The sequence below is a fragment of the Pyrgilauda ruficollis genome, unplaced genomic scaffold (genome assembly GCF_017590135.1).
Source record: "Pyrgilauda ruficollis isolate IOZ18807 unplaced genomic scaffold, ASM1759013v1 scaffold15, whole genome shotgun sequence".
NCBI lineage: Eukaryota > Metazoa > Chordata > Aves > Passeriformes > Passeridae > Pyrgilauda > Pyrgilauda ruficollis.
In genome coordinates this window covers 10,991,839-11,017,928 of record NW_024513654.1, presented here as the reverse complement: position 1 = coordinate 11,017,928, position 26,090 = coordinate 10,991,839, and the positions used below count along the sequence as shown (strand labels likewise).

Below are 26,090 nucleotides of genomic sequence, written 5' to 3'. Positions count from 1 at the left end.
AATACCCATATTTCAAAACTACATGCCATAATCCTGACTGTATGACTGTGTGAAGACTCCAAGTATATACTCAAAGTAAATTGATATCTGAAAAATACCCTTCCTGCCCTCTGATTTCTTCATGCAGGTATAGTCTATGAGGAGGATAAATTCAGTGAGGGCTGCTAAGGTCCTGATTTTCTACACGTGGGACCTGCTTCATTGTGGTCTGGCTTCCTGTATGTTCTCCCTATGCATTTACTGCTATAATGAGATTTATGAGATGACTGTAAAATATTTCTGAATTTCCCATTAAAAAAGGTAAATTCATGAACAGAAATTTAATATTTTTTTAAAAACTTTCAGATCACGTCCTCCATATATGTAGGGATTGACTTCAGCCCTTCAGGGCTAGGAATATCTCCAAAATGTAGTGGTATCTTCTTCACCCCCAGTGAATACAGTGGAGATCTTCGATGAAAGAAAATTACTTGGCAAAACACATCTTATATTTATGCAGAAAGCTAAAGCTAGAGAAATTGAATCTGAGTTGTAGTTTTATTTCAGTTTAGTGAAATCACTGGAGTGGGCTTTAGCTTTGTTGAAATTAGCCTTATTTTGTGTTACATTAGTCAGCTGGGGGCAAGTATAAAATAAGGCTCCGAGAAACCAAAATAACAGACACTTCTACAGTTCAACTACAGTGATTTAAAGCATGATTTAAACTAAAATAGTGCAACTTCTGTCTCCAGACAATACCTGTGGTGCTGGAATTTCTTGTCCGTTTTTCCCTCCTTCATTTAATAACTGTCATTGACAGTAATCCTAGAAGAGATTTTCTCATCATCTGCTTCATTCTCCTGTGTATCCAGGCCCTGTCTCTGTGTTGACTGACATGAGACAAAAAAGTCTGTCAGTCCTCGACGTGGGACTCAACCTGTATTAATTCATCCATGCTGAAGCTTCATGTCTAGATGAAACCGGTCTTCTAAACTCTGTACAATCAAGGGTGGATATTTGCAAGAGGTTATTCATGTCACCTGTTTTAGCTACTTTAGGATGAGGTATTGGTTTTTTGCTGTCTGTGTCTGGCCACCTTAGGGAATGACAGAACAAAGCTCGGCTTTTTTTGAAAAGTTACTACTCTGTGTCCATGCTAATGAAATGGAACTGAGATGGAAGGTAATATAAATCCTTTTATATCAGTCCAGTTTCCTATTCCAGCCTTCTCTGTTGCAGGGTGATCTCCAAAGGACAAATATCCAGCTTGATTTTGGAGATGGCATTGCAGTGTCCTATGCCAATTTCAGCCCTGTGGAGGATGGCATCCGGCACGTGTATAAGAGTGCTGGAATCTTCCAGGTGACAGCGTATGCAGAGAACAGCCTGGGTTCAGACACTGCTGTCCTGTTCCTGCATGTGGTCTGTGAGTACTTCCACCTGCCAGATTCCCTGGGCCAAAATATGACCTCACTCAAAGTCTCAGCAGGGCCCAAGAATAGGTGCAAACCCACAATGTGCAGCTCATGCTCTTCCAAAGGCTTGGGCTTCTAGATGCTCCTCTAACTTGTTAAATAGACTTTATTGAATGAAGGGAAAGAGAAGGGTTTTTTTTTAAAAACAAGTGTATTTGCAGTTCTGAGAGTTATGGAGAAAAGTTTGAAAATGTCTACTGGGCTTTCTGAAAGGGTCAGAGACCAAGCAGCTTATGGAACAAAGTCCAAATGTGTCTTTTCAATACATGTTTAATTCTAAGAGAATTAGATTAAACTAAATTTTGAGTCACTTATTCAGAATTTCAGCATTTACAGTGCTAATTTAATGAAATAGAAGCATTGTGCTGAGCGTGCTTCCTGAGATATGAATGTACTGAGGGCTAATGTGCTGCTTTTCACATTTCATGTGTTTGACGTGCATCCCTGATGTTTCTGTCCTGTTTGGTAGATCAATGCAATTTCTCTCCTGCTGACACATGAGCAAACTCAAATATAGAGCTCTGAGTTAACTTCCCAAAGCCACAGGAGAGAGCAGAGTGTGTGGAATGTAGGATGAGACCAAAAAGAGCCCAGTTCTTTGATCTACTCTTAGATTATTAGATCTTCTGTGTTCAGATGCACCCCATTAATTTTGCCCATAATGGTGATCATAGTCTTGTCTGCCTTCCCTCTTTACTTGTCAGAATGTCTTACATCCTGCCTTTTGCTTGAGCTTTTCTGCTGAAAGGAAGCAAATTAGAAATTTCCAAAACTCAAGAACTTTTTCTCCATTTTAATTTCCAGCTCCCTGTATGAAGGAATAAATGTTCCTTGAAGCTTTTATTATGCTCATAATTCCCTCAAAGTCAATCATGGCTGCACTTAACAACCTGTTATTAGAGCATTAACTGTTTTTTCCTTCACCTTGGGCCATTAGCTGACAAAAGTGATGGTTACCTGGTAATAACAAGCAGATTTGTATGGATTATCTGATTTTTCTCAAAGGAACTACTTTTTCATGGTGAGGATTTTAAAGCAGAATGCAATAAGTGACAGTTCCTTGGCCTGGTTTTGCTGCTCCACCCTTTTTTACATCAGCCTTTCAGATCTCTCCTTTGACTTTTATAGCATTCTTAGGTAGCCAATTTATTATCATTATCTCTGGGGAAATATTTTGCAAGCACTTACATTCATGCTAAGGCTGAAATAAGATGACACCTCAGTACTAAACTTCTAATAAGTGGAAGTACTGGTCAATATAGGAGGTTTGACCTTGAAGTTCAAATCTACAGACAAATATGCCTGAGAATCATTCTTACTATACAATCACTCTGGTACTGGGATCCTGTGCTAAAAAAAAAAAAAAAAAAAAAAAGAGAAGAAAAGGCTCCTTGGCCTCAAGCAACATTAATTTTCTACCCTGCAGCTTTATTAGCAGCCAGTTAACTTTTCAGCTTTCTGGAATCTGCTGCCAAGCTGCTTAACTTGATATTTAAAGGAAGCAAAGATAATAGTGTTTTTCCTCTTACATGCGCCACCACAAAATATTTAGGGGAACCTGCTGTTGTTGCAAACCCAGAGTACTTCCTGTGGTCAGAGTTCAGGAGTGACTTGCTGATAGAGATCTCTCGGGAAAAGGGGGAAAAAAAGGATCAAGTTTTAAGTTGCCAGAAGCAAGAATAGGGTCCTTTTGTGCTTGGAGCTCTGTGTTCCAGTGGTAGAAGCTCTTACTTTCCACAATCTTTGTAATTCAAGTAGATGGAGAACTGATTAATGTCCCCATTTCGTGCTGAGAGGTAACACAAGAGGATTGTCTCAGTTAAAATCACCACATTTCCTGCTTCCCACAATGAATGTCTAACAAAAAAAGAAAAGATTATGACTTTTCTTATTTTGTCCTTTCCATCTCACAGGGATAGTCTGTCAGTTTGCTGTGTTTTAAAGGTACTATCCAGAAAGTAACACTGTCTGATGGGCAGCAGTTATCAGCTGAAATTCAGTACCAGCAAAACCAAAAGATAAACAAGAAGAAAAACAATGGAGATAGGAGAAGCTTTGAACAAACTATCAAATAAAACCTCAGTATTTTCTACACATGTTGTTTTTTCTAGAGAGGATCTGCCTTCTGAATTCAGGGCTTCATGCCCTGGATTTATTCTGGGCATTTGCATTTATTACATACAACTTTGCATTGGTACTTTGTTATTTTTTAAGTCTTTCAGAATCAAGCGCTCCTGACAATTACATGCTTTGTTATGCCAATGCACACATCTTTCAAGTGGTTCCTGATGTTTTCTAGGGGCAACTGACTCCCCAAAGACTTCCCAAGTTCAAGTCTAAGTCAAAAAGATACCAAGGATTTCCAAAATCATGAGTCTTTATTTTGGAGACCTTTTAAAAAACTGTTTGGGGTATTTAATAAAGTCATAAATGACTCTTATATAACCAGATTTAAGCCATCTTGGCTAAAATGATTTCCCCACAAATCTTAGTAGCTCAGTGACTATATTTTCAAGAAAAAACTTCTTTCTCACTTGAGTCCTATCCCTTTCTTGTGTCCTATCCCTTTCTTGTGTCCTATCCCTTTCTTGTGTCCTATCCTTATGGCTTTCAATAGCAACTTCACTATATAATGCAAAGCCAGTTCATTGTTTTTCTTCCAAATGCATTTAAAAAATTCTTCTAAACACAGCACTGCCCCTCTCTGGAAATTAGTGCTATGGAAAATGTATATAATGGGGTGGGGAGGAAGTATTTTCAAATTTGATTATCTTTTTCTGTTGTTCATTGACTGCTGAAATTCTCATTTATTTCTAAAATATAAATAGACTGTCACTAGACTGTCACTGCTGACACAGGACTTTTGATTTATTTAAAAGAAAAATCCTTGCTGTTCACAACTGTGCAGGGAGGATTTAACTCAAAGCCTTTAATAATGAGTTCTCTTCCCACAGGTCCAGTGGAGCACGTCCATCTGAGTGTTCCCTTTGTTGCCATCAGAAATAAGGATGTCAACATTACTGCAGTAGTTTGGCCCAGCCAGGCAGGAACACTTACCTACTTCTGGTGGTTTGGCAACAGCACCAAGGTACAGGCACACTTTGGTTCATCTTTTTTTCCTAAGCTTGTCACAACAGTCAGGGAACTCTCTCAGCTGTAATAAAAACTTCTTGCCTTTGTCTGTTTTGTGTTTTAGTTTTTAACTTGGCTGAAGAGGGTTGTCATTATCTGAACTTCAACCTTTGTGAATTTATTTCCTTCTGTCTTGTGTTGTTCTTAGGAGCTATTACTTTCTCCATCTGGTTGTTATCAGCCCTACTGAGATTTGAAGACCACTGTTATTACCAGCGTTCACTTGCAACTTAACTGAACTATATGTGGAATAATGCTGGCTTTCAACACAGTGTTTAAAAACTGCTGGTGTTCAAATAACCAGGGGGGTTTCCATTATGTGCCAGTGTGCAGTACATAATGCTGGATTCCAGCACGGTACTTTAAAGCTCTTGGTGTTCAGATAAACAGGTGTATCTAGAATTTCAAGCTGAAGAGTCTGCCTATGTTAGAGAGGGGGATGAGACTTCTTTGTAGTGAATTTTCAAATTATGTGTATTGTAACTGTATGTATTATAAGGAGCTTTTTTAGCAATAGTTAAAATAAGTGAAAATACAAGTTAGTGTTATGCTTTCAAATGGAGAGAGCAGGATTGCCTATTAGCTACAGTTTTTATTGTGGACTTTAGGAGTGAGACAGGCACTGTTCTCCATTCTTACAGTTGTGAAATGTACAGCTGTTAATTTCACAATGTAGTTTCTGCTGTTATTTACAAAAGCAGTTTAAAACATGTCACTGTCTACATTTGCAATTGAAGGTGTGCACTGAGTTGAGATTGCAGAAGAAAGAAAAGGGGATTTTACATGAAATATGGACCTTGAGATAAAAAACTGGCACACAAGTATTTTGTGTTCTCTTTGAAAAGCTGCTTAGTTTTAACCTCTTACCCTAGCTACCAACAATATCAATAAAGGCAAAATAAAAACATTAAGTGCTGCTTCTACTGGGATTTTATATCCAGTTAGGAAGTTCACTGTAAGAACTTGATGATTTTTGTGGAAGCATAGTTGAGGCAGTGGAAGAACTCAGGACCAAAAGCCATTTACTGTAACTTGCCAAGTTACAGTGCCCTAGCTGAACTATGGCAACCACCCACATATGCACATCCAGTCCATGGCAAGTACCAGGTAATTCCACATAGTTTATACTGCATTGAAATACAGGGATGCAAAATCATGTTACAGTTAATATTTTTGGCTTAGTGCTCACACATGGAGAACCATTAAAGTACATCAGAGATAATTTAGGTACTGGTAACTTGATCATCTGCTTAAGCCCTCCAGTGTAGAGTTTTCCTGCCATTGTTTTTGTCCTTACTATATAAGTTGATTGGGCCTTAAGAAAGATTTTTTTGAAATAGAAAGCAATCTAGAAAAGGTAGTGCAAAGCAATGGTGTTTGCTGAAGATTTCCATGCAGTTCTCACAGTGCTTGCTTCTGGGTTGGAAATATGATCTGTTTCATCTTCTAGTTTAAATTTCAGGCCTGTAGGCATCAGAGTACAAGCAGATGTGGATGTGTTTGGGATGGGTACTTTGGACATAGCTGAACAAGGAGTAGCTGGTCCTTTGACACCTTGGCATGATTGTACTCATTGCTGAAATATGGAAGAGTAAACATGGTGCCCCTTACCTGTGTCTGAATCTCAGACCCAGAGCACTGTTCAGTCTTTGCAAAGCATTATTTCCAGATACCTCATGGAATGTACTACAACTCTGACAGAAGTATGCCAAGAGATATAGACATAACTGTATCAGCCACCTTTTGTCAGAACAGCAGTCTGTATCACATCAAAATTCCTCCTGGGATGTTTAAGGTGTATGTCAGATCCTTCTCAGTGCCCACTCATGAGTAAACTATGGTGGTTCCGAGTAGAGGTGAAAGATGGGGACACTGAATTGAAGGATGAGGTGTGTAATATTGTGACTGGTACTGTTAGATGATAGGTTTTTGTTCCATGCTGAGGGATTGCAACTTCTTTTCCTGTTCAGCCCGTAGCCATCCCAGGCAGAACCAGATGTGTCTCGTGTCACTTGCAGTCTCACTCTCTGTGCTACTGCACAGGAGAATATTGTCTTAGACACAAATGACCTGGCTGAGACTCCTCTGTTGCTCTGCCCACCCTGCAGAAACTCCGCTACTAAATTTCTACTGTTATGGTTTTTGCAGTATGCCCAAAGGCCAATTTGCCTGGATTAACACAGGTCCAGTTTAATAGATGTATCCAGCTGTCTAATAGGCTTGAGCAAATGAACCTTAAACTACTTGATTTAATTTAGAGTTAGTTTCCAGGTCTTGATTCTTGAATTAAAATTAAGGAGTTGGCTGAATGTTAAAACTCCATGATGGAAGTGAAATCATCCATGATAATGGAATGTCCAGCATACACATATACAAAAAGAAAAAAATGTAATTTTAAAGGCCAGACTGCATCCTCTTATCTGCCGTTGCACAGAACCACAACCTGTAACCTCCAGGAGGATTGCTGATATCACTGCAGTTTGATAGAGGCCCATTCAGCTTCTCCAGGGTCTGTGTATATCTCAGTAAATGTTAGCTGGGCCTCCAGGGCTGGCACGAGCTGGTGCCCTTGGACTGTGTGTGCCATGTGATAAGACTTTTTGTTTTTTGCTGCTTTTTCAGCTCATGGATGAGGGGGTCTAAGGAAGGTGGTGTTCTAGAGAGACAGAAATGTGTTTGCAGGTCTTGCCTGTGCAGGTGGAAATTTTGATTTGGCTATGAAAATGGCATTTGTGACCACTGTTGTGAAGTGCAGTCAGGCTGGCAGCATGATGAGATAAATTGTGAGAGCTGGAAGGTGAAATTAGGAAGTTTTCCTTTAAAAACCAACTGGAAGTGCAGTGAAGGGACAACAGCAATGGTACAATGGCTTTATCTGTTCTCTTAGACCTCTGTGTTTTTTGCAGTGGAGATTAGTATCACTGTTTCCATTTTTGTAGTTTCTCTAAATAAAGAGTTATTTCTGTAGACCAGCTGTCAGATCAGTGGCACGGTGAAGGCTGGACTTTTGATTTTCAGTTGAGGTGAGTTGACCCTGTTTAGACACCAGCTGCCCACTAAAGCCAGTTTATCACTCCCCTCCTCCCATGGGCAGGATACATAAAATATAACAAAATCAGGTCACAATAATGACAGAGAAATGCTACTAATTACTGTTAAAAAACAAAACAGCCTTGACTTTATGATATTAGTGTAATTTATTATCAATCAAATCAAATAATGAGAAATAAAACCAAATCTTAAATCACCTTCCCACATCTCTCCTTTCTTCACAGGCTCAATTTCACTCCTGAATTCTCTGCCTCATCCTTTGCCAGCAGTGCAGGGAGACAGGGAATGGGGGTTGTAATCAGTTCATTATGTGTTGTCTCTTGCAATGCTTCCTCCTCAGGGGGAAGACGCCTTCCACTCTTCCCCTGCTTTTGGGAGGGAGTGCCTCCCATGGGAGACAGTTTTCCATTGATTTCTTCAATGTGGGCCCTTCCCATGGGCTGCTCTAGGGTGGATCCCTTCCACAGCCACATTCAGTCGGTACTGTCAGCGGGAATTATGCCATGCTTTCAGCCTAGTTAGCACAGCTTGCCAGCTTGTGGCTGCAGCTTGCTTACAAACTCACAGCATGGACAGGGCAATGCTGGATGTCCTCACTCTGACCTGAGCAGTGTTGCTCTGTGAGAGATAAATGGATTTGTGCTCATAAAAGCAAAGTCTGGCCCTGAATCTGAACAATATGGATTGTTTGAAGAAGCATCTGCATCTTTGGTTTATTTTCAATTTGAGGTTGGGTTTTGTACAGCAAATATAGCAGCTGAGCTGGTTGTGTGTGTACAATGCTGCATTCTAGTGCACTAATTCTGCAACTGCTGACTGTGGTCTGCTGATGAGTCCATACAATAATGGGTTGCAGTTCAATGGAAGAATATTTCAGAAAATATTTACTGAAATGAGAGAAAGCTCTGCCTGTGGGACACTGCTCACAGGATTTGGGCCTTAGCAGGACATGCAAACTGGCAGCACCACACCTGTATCAAGGAGCAAGGCTGTTGCCTGGTGGATTAATCAGGTGCATGTTGTGATCTTGAGTTAATCTCACCCTGATTTTGTCATTTGTGTTTGCCTCCTACAGCCCCTCATCACCTTGGAGAGCAGCATCTCGTACATGTTCACTGTGGAGGGGATGAACACTGTCACTGTGCAGGTTGCTGGGGGCAACACCCTCATCCAGGACACCAAGGAGATCGCAGTGCATGGTACCCTCAGCCTTTTGCAGTTGCATCTCAGGGGGTGAAGGGCAGACAGTCATTGCTGATCCAGAATAACTCTAGGAACTTGGTAATGCCTGGAGGAACCTCTGAAGACAAACCTCTGATGACAGAGTAGCTCAGATATGTCATGATGACAAAATACAGAAGTTAATAGAATGATGCAGCTAATGAAAATTACAACCTCAGCATTAATAAGGTGGCTGGTGTCTTCTGTGCTTGTTCATCTGTCTGTACACCCAGACAGGGAACTGCCAGAAATAAAAACACTTGAACCAGACTGCATTCCTTCATCTTCCCAGCTGTGGAAAGAAATAGTCACAGTGCATGACTAAGGTGATCTGAATGCAACTGGTGTCTCTATCAGCGACTGTACAAATGACAGGGGTCAGGAAGTGTCTGGAAAAGAGGACAGAAAGGACTCTGTTGTTGGTATCACTGCCCATCTTTCCTGTCACAGCTGGAGGTCTGAGTATGCCCACTGGACTTGCCCATGTGTAATGTTTGGAATGTTCTTGCCATATCTGCATGTCATGGGCTTCAAAAAGCACCCTTTGACAGACAACAGAAACCCTGTTTGGGGCTTGATAAATCCTGGGTGAAAGGGCTCTCTCAGCAGCTTTGACCAGGACTTCTAGAACAGTTTCCCCCCTGGCCCAGTCTTTCTTTTCATTATCCAGTTTTTGGCATTCAGCATTTGAGAGCAAGCTTTTCTTTGGACTTCAAGTTTTGTTGAGAAACCTGGGTTTCAAATAACTTGGGCTAATTTGAAGCTCAGCAATGTGTATTTGCACTGTGTGTGTCTTATTGCAGTAATTAAATACAAATAAATGTCCCACTGTATACTCAGATTTAATAGCAGCTAAATAGATATTTATTGATTGTCTGGCCATGAAATTCAATAGCCTTTAATAATTTGATAATGTGATTTAGTAATAACTTGACTTGCTATTATCAAATATTAGGAACCTTCTACTTCATAATTTTGAGCACTGCAAAATGCAGTGTTTACTTGGAAATTTCCATCCTTCCATTAGTTTCTAGAATAAACCTGAATCAAATATATTTAAGAATGATATCCACAGGTGATCTTGATCTTTAGCCCCGTAGCTCCTCACTCTGTTTTTAAACACCTTGGAAAAAATTTTGACATTATGTTCAGAAGATCCAAAGTTTTGGGTTCTATCACAAAGAGAAATGAACCCATTTGATCCAGTCCAAATAGTCCTATCCAGTGCTGTGCTGCAGACTGACCTGGTCTAAGGAAGAAGTCCTTCCAGCCCCTCAGTCTGGTGGTGAGTTCAAGTCTGAATAAATGAGTGATGCCTTTAGTAAACATGTCCTCTGATAAACTTGTATCCTCATCTGTGTCCTGAGTCAAGTGATTATGGGTCTAGGCCATAATATAGGCATGGATTTCTGGTGTTATCAGTTGAGGAGATATATTCAGGTATATCCTTAATTTGAGATTAACAGAAAAGAATTTGCTCAAAAAATAAATTGGACATGGAACTAAGGGCTCAAAAGTCAAAGACTTTATATATCTGACTCTGGGTTAAACCTTCAGAACCTGGTAGACTTTCTCTGTGCTCTTTGATACTTGTTTTATTTAAAAATATATTGCACCGTCTAAAAAAAAAGAACAGTTCTTGCAAAAGGTGCCTCATAAATGGTGTGCTGGAACATCTCTGCTTTTCTGTGGATTTCCTCATTTATACTCTGGCAGGTTTATCTTGATCTAAAACTAGTGCCTTCTTACAAATGATTAATGGTACTTATTTGAAGTGTCTGGAGATCAGTTGCTTCAAGGTGAGGCACAGAACATCTCCAAAATCAGAAAGGAGAATCTTTTACACTGAAAACTTTCATAAGAGTGTGTTTCCCATCCTGGATCTTTGCCTCCACTGGCCCAAATCCCTTGTGCACAGATGCCATAAGGGCTCCAGACTTGGTCTTTGGTGAGACCAGCAGGGAGAGTTGGAATTGGAGACAAATTTAAAATCATTCTGTATTTTAAGTCTAGGAAGCTTTTCTTCCTCCCAGCAGTCATTCAGTCAGGACAGAACTTCAAAGTGTTCTGTCAATAGCCATTGCTTGATGAGCCAGTCATTACCACCACTGGGTTCTCCTTTGTTGGGGAATTAACCACTCCTGGTTTCCCTCTAGGAGGGTAAACAGAAAACATAACTTAGAGCAATTGTTCACTCTGCAATTGTACAGACAGACCTTCCAAATTTCAGCCAGGTGCTGCCTTGTTTGCTGGTCATCCTTCTTGTAAGCAGAATCTGAAGTTGAGTAAAATTACAAAGCCCAAAGGCATCACAAAGGATCCTCTCACCTCTCTCATTCTCACTTCTGTTTCTCTGGGGAAAGCCAGAAATTGGCAACAGATCAAAACATCCTTTATAAGTACCACTATAAGCATTCTTTCCTTGCAAGCTCTGTCCTGCTTAGTGTTAGCCAGCCTTTTTCTTCCTTCAGCCTTTTCTCACTCTCTTGCTTTAAGATAGTTATGGTCCTCCTGTTGTCTTCTGCACCCTTGTCTGTACACTAAACACTGCCCATTTAATCTTCTCATAAAGACTTTTTCTATTGCAGAATATTTCCAATCTCAGCTCCTGTCATTTTCTCCCAACTTGGATTACCATAACCCTGACATCCCTGAATGGAGACAAGATGTTGGCAAAGTCATCAAGAGAGCACTAGCACAGGTGAGCGTCTGTTTCCTTGTCTGTACTAACATTGACTAGGCTGTTAAAACATGCACTTTTTTGACATGCTAGCTCAAAAGAATGGGTAAGCACAGCACCGGTGATGGCACTGTCATTAAAAATCAATAAAAAGCTTCTTAATATTCTGGATCTTTTTACAGAGCCAATCTGTATTGCTGATTTTGTGGAAATATTACAAATACTTTTATTAATATTTCTGTGTGCTTTTCAGCTTTTAATATCCCTGAGGATTTTGCAAATTCTAGATTGTAATACTATCATCATTGTCCTTATTTTTCTAAGTTGATATGACAGTATGTACTGTTTTCTGTTCCAAACATTTGGTTAGTGTTAGTGAGTGTTGTTAAACAGCTGATCCACTTCATCCCAGAAGATAGACATTGTAGTATTCTGGATACATGAGGAAGATATTTTTATCTTTTCCTGATAGTCAGGAGTTTCACATGCAGCTAAGTGTAGCAACTGGTGAACATTTTGAAGCTCTGCTCCCTTTCCAACTGGGGCAAAAAATGAGGATTCAGAAGGAAAATAAACTTACCTTTAAAATACAGGATAAAGAGAAACTTGTGTAGTTGGAAGGTACAGAATCTTCTTCCTTTGGGATTAATTAGAATATGTAAACTAGTACTCATATTCTTTCAGGAAAGGGGACAGAATAATTTATGATATCAAGTAGTCAGGGACTTTAGTTTTGTGTGAAATTAGGAGCGAGATTTAGACAAGCTTTTGTGGGTTTGGCATTCTGCCAAAAATGTAGCTCATTGGGGTTGTTTTGCTTTAGCTACAGCTGTTCTTAGAAATGGAGGCTGATTATTTTTACTGGGAAAGTACATTCCTGCTCAGCTTTTCTCATCTGCAGCCCACTCAAAATTCACAGGTTGTAAGAGTTTCCTTGGTTGTTTTTCCATCCTGAAAAAATGCGAAGTTTATTTTTTTTAAACTGTTTTTTCCTTTTACTATAGTAAAAGAGTCAAGCTTGCAGGTTAAACTAATTAATTAGCTTGTAACTGCGAATGGTTACAGAACAGTAGAAATCTGGTAGAAGTGGTTGCTTGTGTATCCCACCAGGAATGGGCTGCCCCATTGGTACATTTCAGCTCTGCTGTGAGGCCATGGAGTTTGAGGTGGGATAGGAGCAGAGAGCTAATGGAGCTAATGAACCTCACATGGCAGAGCATTTCTGAGGGAGGCGAGGCTTCCTGTCCTACTGAGGATGCATGGCTTGGATTTGGGAAGAGAGGGAAGCAGCCCCAGTGGGCAGGTCTTGCTGAAGGCAGCTGTGAGAGCCTTGGTTCAGCAAACTGAGCAGCTCCTAGCACAGCCCTCCTGGTCAGCCCTGGGACTGACGTCTCCCTCTGGGGACATTGCTATTCATGTATGGCCAACGTGGATCCCTGTAACCTCAAAGTAGAAAGGGATTGCAGGCACTTTTCTTCATATTGGCCCTGTTAGTTGCACATTTACCAGTGGTTGCTCTGAGACAAATTCTCTGGATCTGACTTTGGGTCAGTTATTCTTTTGTAGCAAGGAGGACTATATGGAACATTCAGATCTGGAGACATGCTAGGTTTGGACTTTGGGTTGAGATCTTTGACCCCAGGGGTGTTGTCAAGCCTACATTCATTTCTGGAAAGGAAGTAGAGAGCTTTAGCAGAAGCTCGGGTTCTGACCCACCAAATAGGCAGAACAGCTCATTAGGACCACAACACCTACAGTGAAACTGGAAAATAACAATTTGATGGGAACACCGTTTCTGAAAGTCAGTGGAAACATAAGTAACAAAATAACAGCTAGAGACCTCTTTTTACTTTTCTTCTAGGTGACTGGTATCCCTGATGAACAGATCCTGGTAGCTGTGTTCCCTGGGCTGCCTACTTCTGCTGAACTCTTCATACTGCCCCACAAAAACACAACAGAGAGGAGGAAAAGCAGTGAGGCGTCTCTGGAGCAAGTAAGGAGAGGAGGATTCATGGAACATTTATTCCTGTCATATTGTTTGCAGATGGGCTTCTGAAGCTGCACAGCATTGGAAGTACTTACAATAAGTGTGGTGGAAATGGATGCATCTGGGACTGTGGCAGTGTAGTTTATGGCATTAAAGAAAATTATTTTCAGAGGAAAACCAGGATTTTCTAATACCTCACTGAGATATGTCACAGTCTACCACTAGCAGAGATTCTTCCTAAATCAGTGGAGTGTCCTTTATACAGTAGTTACAGCCAAAGGAACCTTGAATATGTACTCCCTCTACTCCCTGGAGGAATGCTAATAAAAGGAGGCCAAAGCAGCAAGATAATATACTGAGGTTTACTAAAAATAAATCAGACTCTTCTCATAGATCACCACAACAAGACCTCTTTTTTTTTTTTTTTTTTTTTTTTTTTTTTTTTTTTTTTTATTCTGCAGCAGTGAACGGCCTGTGCAAACTATATTTGGAAGTTACAAAATCCATCCATTTAGATAAATAGGTAATTACAGTGATGTATAGCAACAGTGATATGCAGGCAAGGAAAGAACAACAGCACTAGGCTGCTGGAGCTTTCATGTTAGAATTACCAAGTGATTAAATCAGGTCTATAAAGGCAAAGGAGTGAAGTACTGCTGGAAAGGCTGCTTGGCTCTAGCTAATGTTCTTGCATGCAATATTTTTACAGTGTGCAGACTATGTGTGAGCCCATTGCCAAGTAACTCTTGTAAGTTTGGATCAAACATTAAATTATTCAGGGGACTAGCGAATTCAGTGGAAGTTCTTGTCACCCACTGATAAAGTCAGTCCCTGCAGAGTAGTTCCTTTGTCCTAGGAAGTTATCAAAGCTGGTCTCTTAAATGTCTGGTGGTCAGTGTTCAGGAAAGATGCATTGAGGTGGGAAGGCTTGAAAGGCTTTTTGGAGGGATGGTCTTGGAGTAATTTTTGTCCTGTACAGTAGGATCTACAAGTATTAAAACTCCTTCTGAACAAACTGTTGTGTCAATATTTCATGTATCAGTGTTATGCTGACATCTCAGTTAGATTTCTGACTAATTGACTATGAGGCCTAAAGCACTAGTGCTCTCATTTTAGTTGACAGTCTCCTCAGTTGTTCTTTGGCACTTGTTCTTGCCTTCTGCTTGAGGAGCTCTGCCTGGAGAGTAGGTCATTAGAACTACTCATTAGCTGTGCCCTGTCCATCAGAACTACTCTATGGAGATCAGGCATTAACAAACTGAGGCTCTGGGGCAACCAAATAACACATCAGAGCTGGGTTGCTGATCTCCAACTCAGCAATTCTGGTACACCCAGTCCAAGGCCCCTTTTCTAAGTGAAGGACAAATATGGCAAATTTTCCACTGACCTAAACTGGATTGTCTCATCCCCAACAGCCTATTTAAATAGAAACTACATGACAGAATCATTGGGAAGAAAGAAATGTAGGTCTGGACTGCCTAATTTAGTTTTGTTATCCACCAATGAAAGGCCAATATGTCAGTGATTTCCAAATGCATTTGATCGCACTCAAAGGATATTGTGTAAGGTGAAAAGGTCTTTAGTTATTTTTCTTCTTCTCATAGCCCCCAAAAAAGAAAAACAAAATTGCAGACCTTGTAGGTTTGCTTCCCAGGAGAGATATAATACCATACAATGAGAGTCTCAGAAGTTCTGTAAAAGAGACTTACATGGGATGACACCCAGTTCCACTAAAGCACGCGTGCATTTCTCTCCACTTCCTCGGGCCCTGCTGAAGCCAGTAAGAGATGTCAGCCACTATTCATGGGCTTTGTGTATTCCTGAATATTCTTCAGACTTTGCAATCTTCTATACTTTAATTGTTGGATCTCTTCTTATTTCATCAGGTAGTAGAAATCCTTTTCAATGCTCTCAACCAGAACCTGGTCCAGTTTGAGCTGAAGCCTGGCGTTGAAGTGGTTGTCTATGTTACTCAGTTAACATTAGGTGAGTGTGGAGTCAAAGGCACTGCTGTGGTTCTCCTGAGGCTTCAGACAACTCCATGGGAATCAGTCTACATCAGAGCACTCACACTTTGGCATGTGGCACTGGGCTATGTGCCAATTGAGACATTTTGGTAGAAGCAGGAAGTGTTAAAACCAACCCATCAGGGGTATCTTCATGCTCCAGTTTGTACAAGTATAAAAAGTACCTTGTAAGAGTTCCCTGTGGCTTAATTAACAAGTACATTGGTGTTTTTCAAGTGTTTCAGAAAACCAGGTGAATGGTCTTCTATTAAGTCCTTATTGAGCACCTGTGGAATTCAGTGGGGTATTACTAAGTTTCATGGATGTTGGATCAAATCCTTACAGCAAAGGGCTTGTTACTGTTATGGCTAGCTAGGAAGCTTTAAAGGGGCAAAGTATTCAGGAAAAGATTGAGGTCTCTTACAGGGAATATGTGCCTGAATATTGACTTCCAAAAATGAGAACTTAAATTTCAACGCTACCTATCTCCATTTTTGCACAAAGTAGCAGAGTCCATTTAAGCTTTGCTAATCCCTTTACTTAAACCAGCCTAGTGTGAAGGTCTCAGCTATTGATGAAACAGTGATGGTTACAAAGAAGGTGATGGATTTATTTTTGCCCTTACTTTTCATGACTATCCTTGCAATTGTCTGAAATGTGGGATCTTGTGCGAGTGCCCTTGCTGATAGCCTCTCTGAAAGATTGGGATTCATACCCCAATAACACACTTCAGCTTCTTCTCAGAGAGGAAGCTAGGCTAAGTCAAGGCTCATGACCTTTCCTACAGGCAATGCCTTTTTACCTTCACTCTCTAACTGCTCCTTTGGAATGTGAGTCAGATGCTAATAGGAGTAGCCTGAAATGGATTAATTTGCAAAACTGGGAACGTGATACAATGTCTGAGGTCTCCAGGTGGCTGGAATTCTCAAGAATCTGACTTGGTTCTAGCAAGGCACTGCATTTAAATTACATTTTGCAGCTATTCTTGCCCCCTCTCAGTGCAGGTGCTGCATTTGTTTCTTGACCATTTCCGTAGTGTTTTGATTTGAAATGACAGTCTTTTCCACAAAAGAGCCAGAAGTATTAGCAGCAGAATACTGTCAGGATCAGACTGTTGGGCTTGGAAATTTGACAGTGTAATCAGAACTGGCTGTATTTGCATGACTTTGTCCCTGTCTTCAGGGTGATGGAAAAAGAATAGAGAATAGTAAAACACCAAAGCCAAATATTTATGCAAAATGAGAAACACTCAGCTGCTACTTATAATCATTTGTGCATCATTAGAGACTTCTCATCAGACACTTGATCTCAGCACAGTGCTCAGGCCATTAAGATGGTGTGCTCTGATGAGCTCTTGGAATAGCTGCATAAACAAGGTATAGGAATATACTGTATTTAGCCAGCCAAAATGTCAAGGATCAAAATTTCCAAAATATTATAATGTATTGTGTGATTGAATCCACTGTTATTGCTTTGGGCTCCTCCACATTATGAAAACTGACTCAATTTAAAATTCTCTAAGGTCCTGTATGAGGATGGACCTTGATGCTTGTCACAAGAGTAGGTCCCTGTCACACGTGAGATAGATGAATATCCTTGGAAGATGGGAGTTGTGCTGTTCATTGATGCTCTAAGGTATCTTCTCTGAAGGGGAATAGATATGTATTAAGCCATGCTTCATAAAATTCATTTCCACTCTAGTACCTGGAAAAACCTGAAAAGTAATAGCCCAGAGAGTTAATACAGGAGTGATTGGGCATTCAGCTGAGCGTGGCTTGCTGTGCCTCTTCACTCAGGGATGTTAGACTGCACTGTCTTGAAAAAGGGCCTTGACTTGAAGGACAAGACAACCAATTTGTTTCCCACTGATTGGTCTTGCCAAAACCAGCATGCACCATGCAGTAGGGATAAAGCAGATGTGACAAAGACAGAGTTGATCTCAACTCTTGGTACTTAATGTGTTGCCTTGTAATATCCCTGAAGTGTGATGCTTTGCCTTTCCTCCTGCAGCACCACTTGTGGATTCCAGCTCGGGTCACAGCAGTTCAGCAATGCTGATGTTGTTGTCAGTGGTGTTTGTGGGCTTGGCTGTTTTTTTAATCTACAAATTCAAGAGGTAAGTTGGAAAACTTTGAGGTGGGAGGAGGAGACTCTGGGTGGTTAACAGGAAACCTAGGCAGAGCTGTGCCTGAATTGCAAATGAAGAGTGAGCTGTGCTGGGCATCTGGCTTCGATGAATGTAGCTCCCTATGTCTGCTGCTTACAGAGGAAACCATCTACTGCTGTTTCACCACAAAGCTGGTGCTCCAAAACATCACCAAGAGCTCAGAAATCATCTTCTGCTTCAGATTATTTAAACCACAGACCAGAAATGGGAACCTTTGTGCTCACTGAATACTGAGAAACACAAAGCAAGCTTAGTCAAAAACCACATGATGGATGATTTCACACAGTCTATGCCCACCTGCCAAGCTGCCTTTGTGCAGCAGCATCTCATTTCTATCTTGTAAAGTGAATAGGTTAATCTTGCAGAGGAACAGGTGTGTTTGTGTTAAAGTTGGGAGACTCAAAGCCAGAAAAATTTGTGTAAAGCACCAAAATGCCTTTGGGAATATGTGCTGAGATTTACCATGACAGATGTTAATATAAACCTTTTGCTTCCAGACAGCAGGCAGGACCAGGTCTGGCCTGTGGCACTTGGCTGCTGCAAGCTGTGAAACAAAATATGTGATAAGAATGGCCTGTTTGCTGAAGGCCTGCTTTATGAAGATATATTTTAGGCAGATGGAGCTCCTTAGGAGAAACTTTGCATTCAGTACAGTACTTACAGTATGAAATAGTCTGTGTGCCTAGATCCTGACCAGTGGCCAAATATTGTGTTAGAAACATAAGCCAAGTCTGCCTTAAAAATTAAATAAATAAAACTTTCTGGACATAGTAGTTCCTCTAAATGAAAAACTAGCACTTTTCCTGTCCAGATTCCAGCTAAATGTTGCTTTCTCCAGCTTTTCTGCTCTGCAGGATAAGGCTAGTATTCTCTAAGGATGCTAGAGGCATGCAAACAATATTCAAAATTAAATTATATGATAAGACAAGCACCTATCCTAATCTACAGGTTTGAAGTTTCCCTCCTTGCTAACATCTTGCTTTAACCATTGTCTTAATTAGTGAGTGGCACTCCTTGTAGTGCTTGATCCTGTGCACACTGCTGTTATCAATCTCCCACTGACTTCAGTGGCCCAGGACAATTTCCAGGGAAAGCATTTGTGTAACTCTGCTCAGAGGCAGATTTCAAAGCCTTCAGCAGGACCTCCTTTTTCAGCCTGAAATCCCCTCTGCTTCTGTGAAGTGACTACAGCTTCCCAGGGGAATGGGATTTGTTTAAGGCATCAATTTAATAGTGTGCTGGGGAGGAAGCTGATGATTACTCTCACACCTAGACGTAGGATGAGGAAGGCAAAGTCTTTCTGGGAGATGTGACAAGCTGTAGGTACAGCCCTGCATAAGACATGCTTTCCCTTATGTCTTGGTGAGATGGTTTCCTAGGTTTGGCCTGATGTCCTTGGCCCTGTGGTCAGCAGTTACCACTGCTGTGGTTACCACTAGCATCTGAAGAAGGGTCTTTATATTCCAGCTGCCAGAGAACAGTGAGGAGATTAATGCACTTTGCTCTGGCACTCTCTGCCTCATTTTCTGCTACTACAGCACATAAAACTGACTCTTGTACTACTTAAGCAGCCTGAGCTTTGAGTACAGCAGCCATCAGCCTTCTATTATGCTCTAGGGCTATGGAGATCCTGCCTTGTTAAAATCTGTCTGAAAGTTGATTGTATGACAAATTGGGAGTGAGGAGGAAGGTGGTCAAAGCATCAGTTTTGCTTAGTCCAAAAGCTTATTAACTGGCTTATCTCTCTGTCCCAAAGGGGAAAAACCCAGATCAAATTGACAAAGTTTAGGATAAGTCATACACAGAGTGTTCTCAACTTGATTTTTCAGAACAGAAAGCAACTTTTCAGCTCTGTCTAAAACCCCTCGCTCAGTGGAGCAGAAGCGAGAGCATGCAATGATTCTTAATGGAAAAAGGGGAGCAAACCCAAAGGCTTTCCTGTGGCTCTCAGTGATGCACAGGTACATTAGCCACTGATTAATGGTGGTCCCAACCTGAATATAGAACTTCTGCTTACTGGGAAAGGTTATGGGAGAGCACAGGCTGACATGATTTTTTAATTCTACGAATTCATAGATTTGGTGCTTTGCTGGTTTGCACACAGTCTCCTTATTACAAGTCCATCAATTTATAGACTCAGCAGGCATGTTAAACACTGCTGCCAGAGAGATGCTTATTGAGGAGGTCCCAGTGGAAAAGGAAGGAAGAGGGAAAAAGTATGGAAATAATCTGTAAAAAAGTTGTTTATTTTCTGGAAGATTGAGCATACATCAGTCAATACTGTGTATGTATGAGTGCTGAGCAGTGGTGGGGCTGTGGGGCAGTCCATGTGCGTGCCCTGGGACAGCAGTGCAGGACAGAGTGCTTGTGTGTGCTCAGAGTGATGTGGTTGTGGCCCCCTGTGTCTGTGCCGGCAGGCACAGCAGGATTAGGTACTTGGGTATGCATTCACATATGTACAGCCATCCCAGTTTCTTTTTTCCCTGACTCTCTGAAGTACCTTGGCTCTCTGCCTCACAATTCTAAAGAGCTTTTCACCTTTCCATGTGAAGTTCAGAGACAATCACTGCTCTGCTATTGCATTGTTTGGACGTAGGACTGTCTTCTACTATCTCCAGGCATGTTCTCATGTCATACATCTCCAAACAAGTTCTGGGCACTTAGATCCTATGGGAATGCATTAGTTCTCACTCATTTCCTGTGTAGTTTCTATATCTTCTGGGGCATTTACAGCATATTTAAACATTAGAAGGTAGGAGAAAGGGAGAAGATCATGAGATTTGTCATCTGCTGCTAAACATCCCTGGCTTGATGCTGGTTAAGAACAGAATGCTAAATCAAGCCAATAGCACAAGTTGGTTGAGGCCAGAACTTCAACAGAGTAAAATCAGCATAGATCTATTGAATTCGTGAGAGCTGAGGCAATTTCCACTGCTTTCTGTCTCTGACATATCCAACAGCAGATAGATCAGCATCAAACTGATCATATAGAATATGGAATTTTATATTACTTCTTTTGAACACATCTTCTTTCTCTCTCACTCCTGTGTGCTTTAAGGAACTCAAAATATTCTCCAAATTTTCCTTATTGGAGCAGTGTGAACTGCATGGCACGAGAACTTTCTAAGAGCATTAGGAAAAACCAGTCAACTTCCAACAGGCAATGCAGATAATCCTGGCAACCCCTATGATGCTTAACACATTCCTTTTCAGGTCTCTCATTTAAACTTGCATTCCTCCAGGGATTACTACCTGTCTGTCTAGGCCTGTATAATCTGTCTACCTGACTGACTCTCAAAGATATCATTCTAGCAGGCCAAGGTAACTTTGCCTGGGGGAAGGAGGAATAATCCCTTCATTTTCTTGGCTTCCTGAGCAGCAAGGAAAAATAAGTCCCTACAAACTTGCATGATCCATAGCATGACAAACTGATTTTTGCAATGGAATGGTAACAAATGGAATTTGGATGGGTGTTATGAGGTCCAAATCCTTCCTGACTTTGAGGCAGGAAAAATTCTTTATAACTCTTTCAGATGTGGCAATTTCTTCTGAGTCAGTGTGGACCTGTCAGCAGCAACAAGCCCAGCAATTTTTTTGTTCCGTTGATACTAATGCCAAATTGATTTTTGCTTTTGGTTTCCAATGCAACCCTGATCATACAATAAATACTGAGAGAGTTGACAATTACAGCTGATTGTACTTAGTTAATTGCTGCTGTCTGAGCTGAGTGCAGTGTCCACCGTGTGGACAATTTCTCATTTAAAAGGGCAGAACATTGAAGTTTGCAGCTGACGAAGACTTTGTGCACATGATGTGAAGACAGTGGCCTGAGATTTGGAATACCTTTGGCTGCTATTGGAATTGGTAGATGCTAAGGACACTTTCAGAGATGAACATCTGTGTGGTACTTTCACCTTTCTAAGAACTCATACTTTGCATCACTGGTCTGGTATTGGTCTCAGCTTAGTTTGTCTCATTAATAAATGACATGCTCAGGATCCCTGTGTTACAAACCATAACTTCTCATTTTCCTTTTCTGTGCAGGAAAATTCCTTGGATTAACATCTATGCCCAAGTTCAGCACGACAAGGAGCAGGAAATGATTGGCTCTGTCAGCCAAAGTGAAAATGCCCCCAAAATCACCCTGAGTGAGTTCACAGACCCTGAGGAGCTGATGGACAAAGAGCTGGACACACGAGTGATGGGTGAGAGACAACCCTCAGCTGAGTTTTGTTTCACAGTCTGGGTGAAGACTTTGGTCTTTTGGGTATTAGGAGAGGCAGTGACTGTGACCCTGGGTAAAAGTAGAGCCCTGAGGCACTGGGATAGGGAGTAAATCTCTCTCAGGAGCAGGATAATGGAGTTTCTCTTCTAGCTTTTCAGCTTTTCCCAGGGTAGGAACCTGGCTCCAGCAGTAGCTATAAAGAAGTTAGTAATAGCTGTGGCTCACACCTATTCCTGCTCATGACCCTGCCTCTCTTGTGGAGGAGTGCCAAATTCCCTGCGCCCTCAGAAGAATCAGCTGAGCCAGGCTCACAGTGTTGGTGTGCTGTGATTACAAGCAAATATGTCCTTAATAGCTTAATGAGTTTACTGCTGGTCAGCTGAGCTGTAGTAATTGGGTTTTCTGCATGCTCCCTGCTTATTGCAAATACATAAAAGAATGTGTTATGTTTAAGCATCTTTTCTGTCTTTACACTTATGCTACCACATCCTAAAGAGTGAGAAGCAATATAGACCAAACTGTTGAAGCCACTGCACTGATTCTCTTCTCCATTTTCTCCTCCACAGGAAGCATCTCAACAATTGCCAACAGTGAAAGCACAAAGGAAATCCCCAACTGCACTAGTGTTTAATACTGAGAATCCACTTGGTCTACAGCATTTCTGAATTTTTATTTGTAATTATTATTGTTATAATTATTATTATTATTATTATGAAAAAAGAGTTATATGTCACTATTATCATTTGAGAGGGAATGGGGTGGGCTTTTTGTGTTTACCAGGGCTGCATTCATAAATAGCAGAGGTTCTTCATATTTAGGGAATACACATCAGATTAGAAATAAAAAGCAAGAATGAATCAAGTGTGCAATAAGATTTGATGCCAGCTTCCTGTTACATACAGAATGGCAATTAAGTATTCAAATCCAACAGATAGGTGTCGTACCTTAGGCAACATGTTGTAAGTAAATTGTCCCTTTTCAGCCCTTTTCAGAATAAGTCATGAATCAGCTGCTACATCCTGCCAGAGGGTTCAGACTGGGTTGTTGGACCAGGCTCTGCAACATGCCAACATCCCTCGCTTTCCAGTGACATGCATGTCTCAGCTTTTTGCAGGGTCTTGCCTCTTTTAATTGCTTTTCATTTCAGTCACCCTCTGGCACTGTTGACTGCTGAGAAAGGAAAAGACAAAATCAGAGCAAACACTCATGTCAGTGTTCCTTGGACCACAGAGTGGCTGGAGGGGACAGCACCACAAGCAGTGGAGGAGCGAGCCTGAGTTTATGAATGCAGCCCAAACCCTGTGCATGTGAATAGCGAGGATGCCGAAGGCCTATTGTAGATAATTACAATGTACATAGCTTTTTATTTCTTGGGAAATAATTTAATGTTTAGTAAAAGAGGATATGTTTAAAAGAAAACCTGAACCACACACACACATGCACGCCCACGTGCACACACACACACACACACACCACGTACACGCCAGCCAAACAGGGACCCTGGTGAGCACTTGAGTCACACTTTGGTTCCAAGTGTGTTCCAGTTGTCTGTCATATTTCAATCTGACACTGCTCTCTATAAAGAGAGTAGTTTATTTCTCTATGTATAACTGCAAGCATTTTTTTACATATATATATATATATGGTGTCATTTCCTGTGATGGAACAGAAAAAGATATTAGCAGCCAGACTATGAACCTGTCATAAATATTTTAATGACGTTTATCATCTGTTCATCCTTGTCACTGTTGCCCACTTCTCAGAATGATCTTAGTGGCATCTGTTAGTGAAAATGAGGAAAAGAATCCTGAAATATTATCACCATCTTTGTGTAGGTAAATATCAGCGGCCTTGCCATATCCAACACAACCTCAGCTCAACCGTGGGGCAGGTTGCAGTAGCTTTATTCCCTGGGGGAAGTCATGCTTTTTGCCATTCAGCTGATGAAGTGAAGTGCTATTTAGGACGTGTAAGAGTAGTAAATTTTGGCTGAACATGATGTATGCGATTAGGGACTGCTCTTTGGAGAGGGCAGTGGAGGGTCAGACCTGCATTAATGAGCTGTGAAAGGTTCTTTCTTGTGAGTGCTGCAGAATGGCAGCTTCCAGTTCAGAGTGGAGATTTCTGCATGGTGGGTTGGTGTTTTCTGATTAGAACAGTGAGGTTAATGAAGAAAAGATATTGAAAAAGCTCTTTAGAAATTTTTTCCTACACTGAACTGAGGTTATCCCTATGAAGAGGTGGAGTTTTGGGGCAAGAGGTTGACTCAGTTGTGGGTTACTTATTATCCGTTTTTCTTGAGTTGATGATGTCAAAAATGAATGTTATTCTGCAGAGTATTGACTTGTAGGACCCAGCAGGAGAGAAAGGAAGATTGGGGGCATGTCTGGGAAGATGTTCTAGTTTTTGTGTGCTAATAGGAGGCAGAAATGACAGCAGATGACAATGTTTGTTATAATTTCTTAGGATCTGGGTACAGGACTTCAATCACCTTTAATATACCTGGGCTGAAGTGAGGAGATGGGTGGAATTTAGGTGTTACTTGCTATCTCTCTGCATTGCAACAGGCCAGTGGGCTACAAACCAGCCTCAGCCACATGTGTTCACTCTGTTAGTGAGCTGGAGTGTCTTTCAAAGGTTAAAATCTTGGTGGCTCTGCAAGTGGAAAGAAAAGTGGTTAAACACAATTTTTCAAAACTCAGGAGGTGATTCAAGATTAAAATTGTAAACCTAAAAAATAAGGAAAAACTGTTTCTTGAGAAGTACTAAAACTAAATATTTTCAGTTCTTTTCAGTCAGATTTGTATTTTTTGTTTTTTGTGGTTTTTTTTCTGTTGATTTCAAAATATTTCTCTTCTGTTTTCCCCCTCGCTTTCCTGCTCTGGTTTCTAATACAAGGTGAAGAGCGATGGCTGTGTTATTTTGTTTAACCTTGGTTTCCATCCATCACAAATGCATAAACTGTTGCATTACTGTCTCTGTTCTACTGAAACACCACAGTAGTTTACAGTAATGGTGATAAGACTGCTAGCACAAGGCCATAGCTTCCCATTTAGGTATAGGTGGGAGGGCAGTACATAAACAATGGTCCCGTGGGCTTTGAGGTAAAGTGTGGGCTGATCTCAGTCTGCTGATCATCAGGATTTGAGGTACTGCTGTGGTGAGCTGCTGCAGAGGGCTGAATGTGAAATACTCAGTATTTTCTGTATTAACTTTTTCCTGTATAAACCATGAGGCAGTGACAATTTTCATTATTGTTTGGAATTTTATAGGTTTTTCATGGGCTTCATCTCATGTTGTTTTAACAAGAAAGGCAGAGGATTACAGTTTTCACAATTCTTCTTCGTAATTTCTTTTCACTTTTTTTTTACTTTTTATTCCTTTACACTTTTAAAAATTGCTGTTAAATGTCTCAAATGGGAGCAAGTAAGAAGGAAAAACTGGGAGTAAGCTGTTGAAAGAAATGGAAAAAAAATCACTTTTCAAAAAGAAATTTAATCTCAGTGAAGGCTGAGAAATTTCTGAATGACAGTTTTGGAGAAACACTGTCTAGAAAGTCATTTTCCATCCAAAATGATCCTAAAGTATCCTATAAAGCAAAAAAGAAAAATCCATGAAGCCAAAACTGCGTATCAGTAAAATTTGACTGATTCTTATGCTTGCTAAAACTTCTTCCTCCATAAGACTTGGTGGGTGTCACTGCCTCTCAGTGTAGTTTGCCACACACTGTCAGGACCAGGGTGTGGGCTCCAGGCACATCCCCAAGGTGGGAATGGGACCACAATTGCCAGGTCATTCCTGCTTCTTTAGGGCACAGTCATGGCTGATGGCAGCTGGAGAAAGCTTGGGTTCATGACTGAAATCTGCTCCTTTAGAATACAAAAAGGGTGATTACTGCACTCCTGTCTGTCCGGGACCACTGTAAGGTTTGGACTGGGCAGCCAGTCCTGTTTAAAGTTGAAAGTACTGAGCTGCAGTGTTGGCACAGACCGGAGTATTGGCCACTTTTGTCTTGCTGGGAAATAACAACTTGGGGTTGTCATTAGGATTTTTTCCCCTGCAAGTTTTACTCCTGAGGGAAATGTAGTAGAAGCTGTAGATTGTTATTTACCTGAGTAATGAGGGAAATAGGCAATGTTATCAATGGAACATAAATAGCTCCCACAC

The 26,090-nt window shown here is 40.9% G+C and overlaps 1 protein-coding gene across 1 annotated transcript in view; it reads left to right on the top strand.

Moving 5' to 3' along the window:
- Positions 1-22,554, top strand: part of SORCS3 (sortilin related VPS10 domain containing receptor 3) — a 266,055-nt gene extending 243,501 nt beyond the window's left edge. The window contains exons 20-28 of the mRNA XM_041461143.1: positions 1,219-1,405; positions 4,409-4,542; positions 8,713-8,836; positions 11,447-11,559; positions 13,400-13,531; positions 15,412-15,511; positions 17,542-17,647; positions 21,743-21,903; positions 22,490-22,554. Of these exons, the coding sequence (XP_041317077.1) occupies positions 1,219-1,405; positions 4,409-4,542; positions 8,713-8,836; positions 11,447-11,559; positions 13,400-13,531; positions 15,412-15,511; positions 17,542-17,647; positions 21,743-21,903; positions 22,490-22,554 (1,122 nt within the window). The remainder of the gene's footprint in view (positions 1-1,218; positions 1,406-4,408; positions 4,543-8,712; positions 8,837-11,446; positions 11,560-13,399; positions 13,532-15,411; positions 15,512-17,541; positions 17,648-21,742; positions 21,904-22,489) is intronic.
- Positions 22,555-26,090: the final 3,536 nt, after the last annotated feature.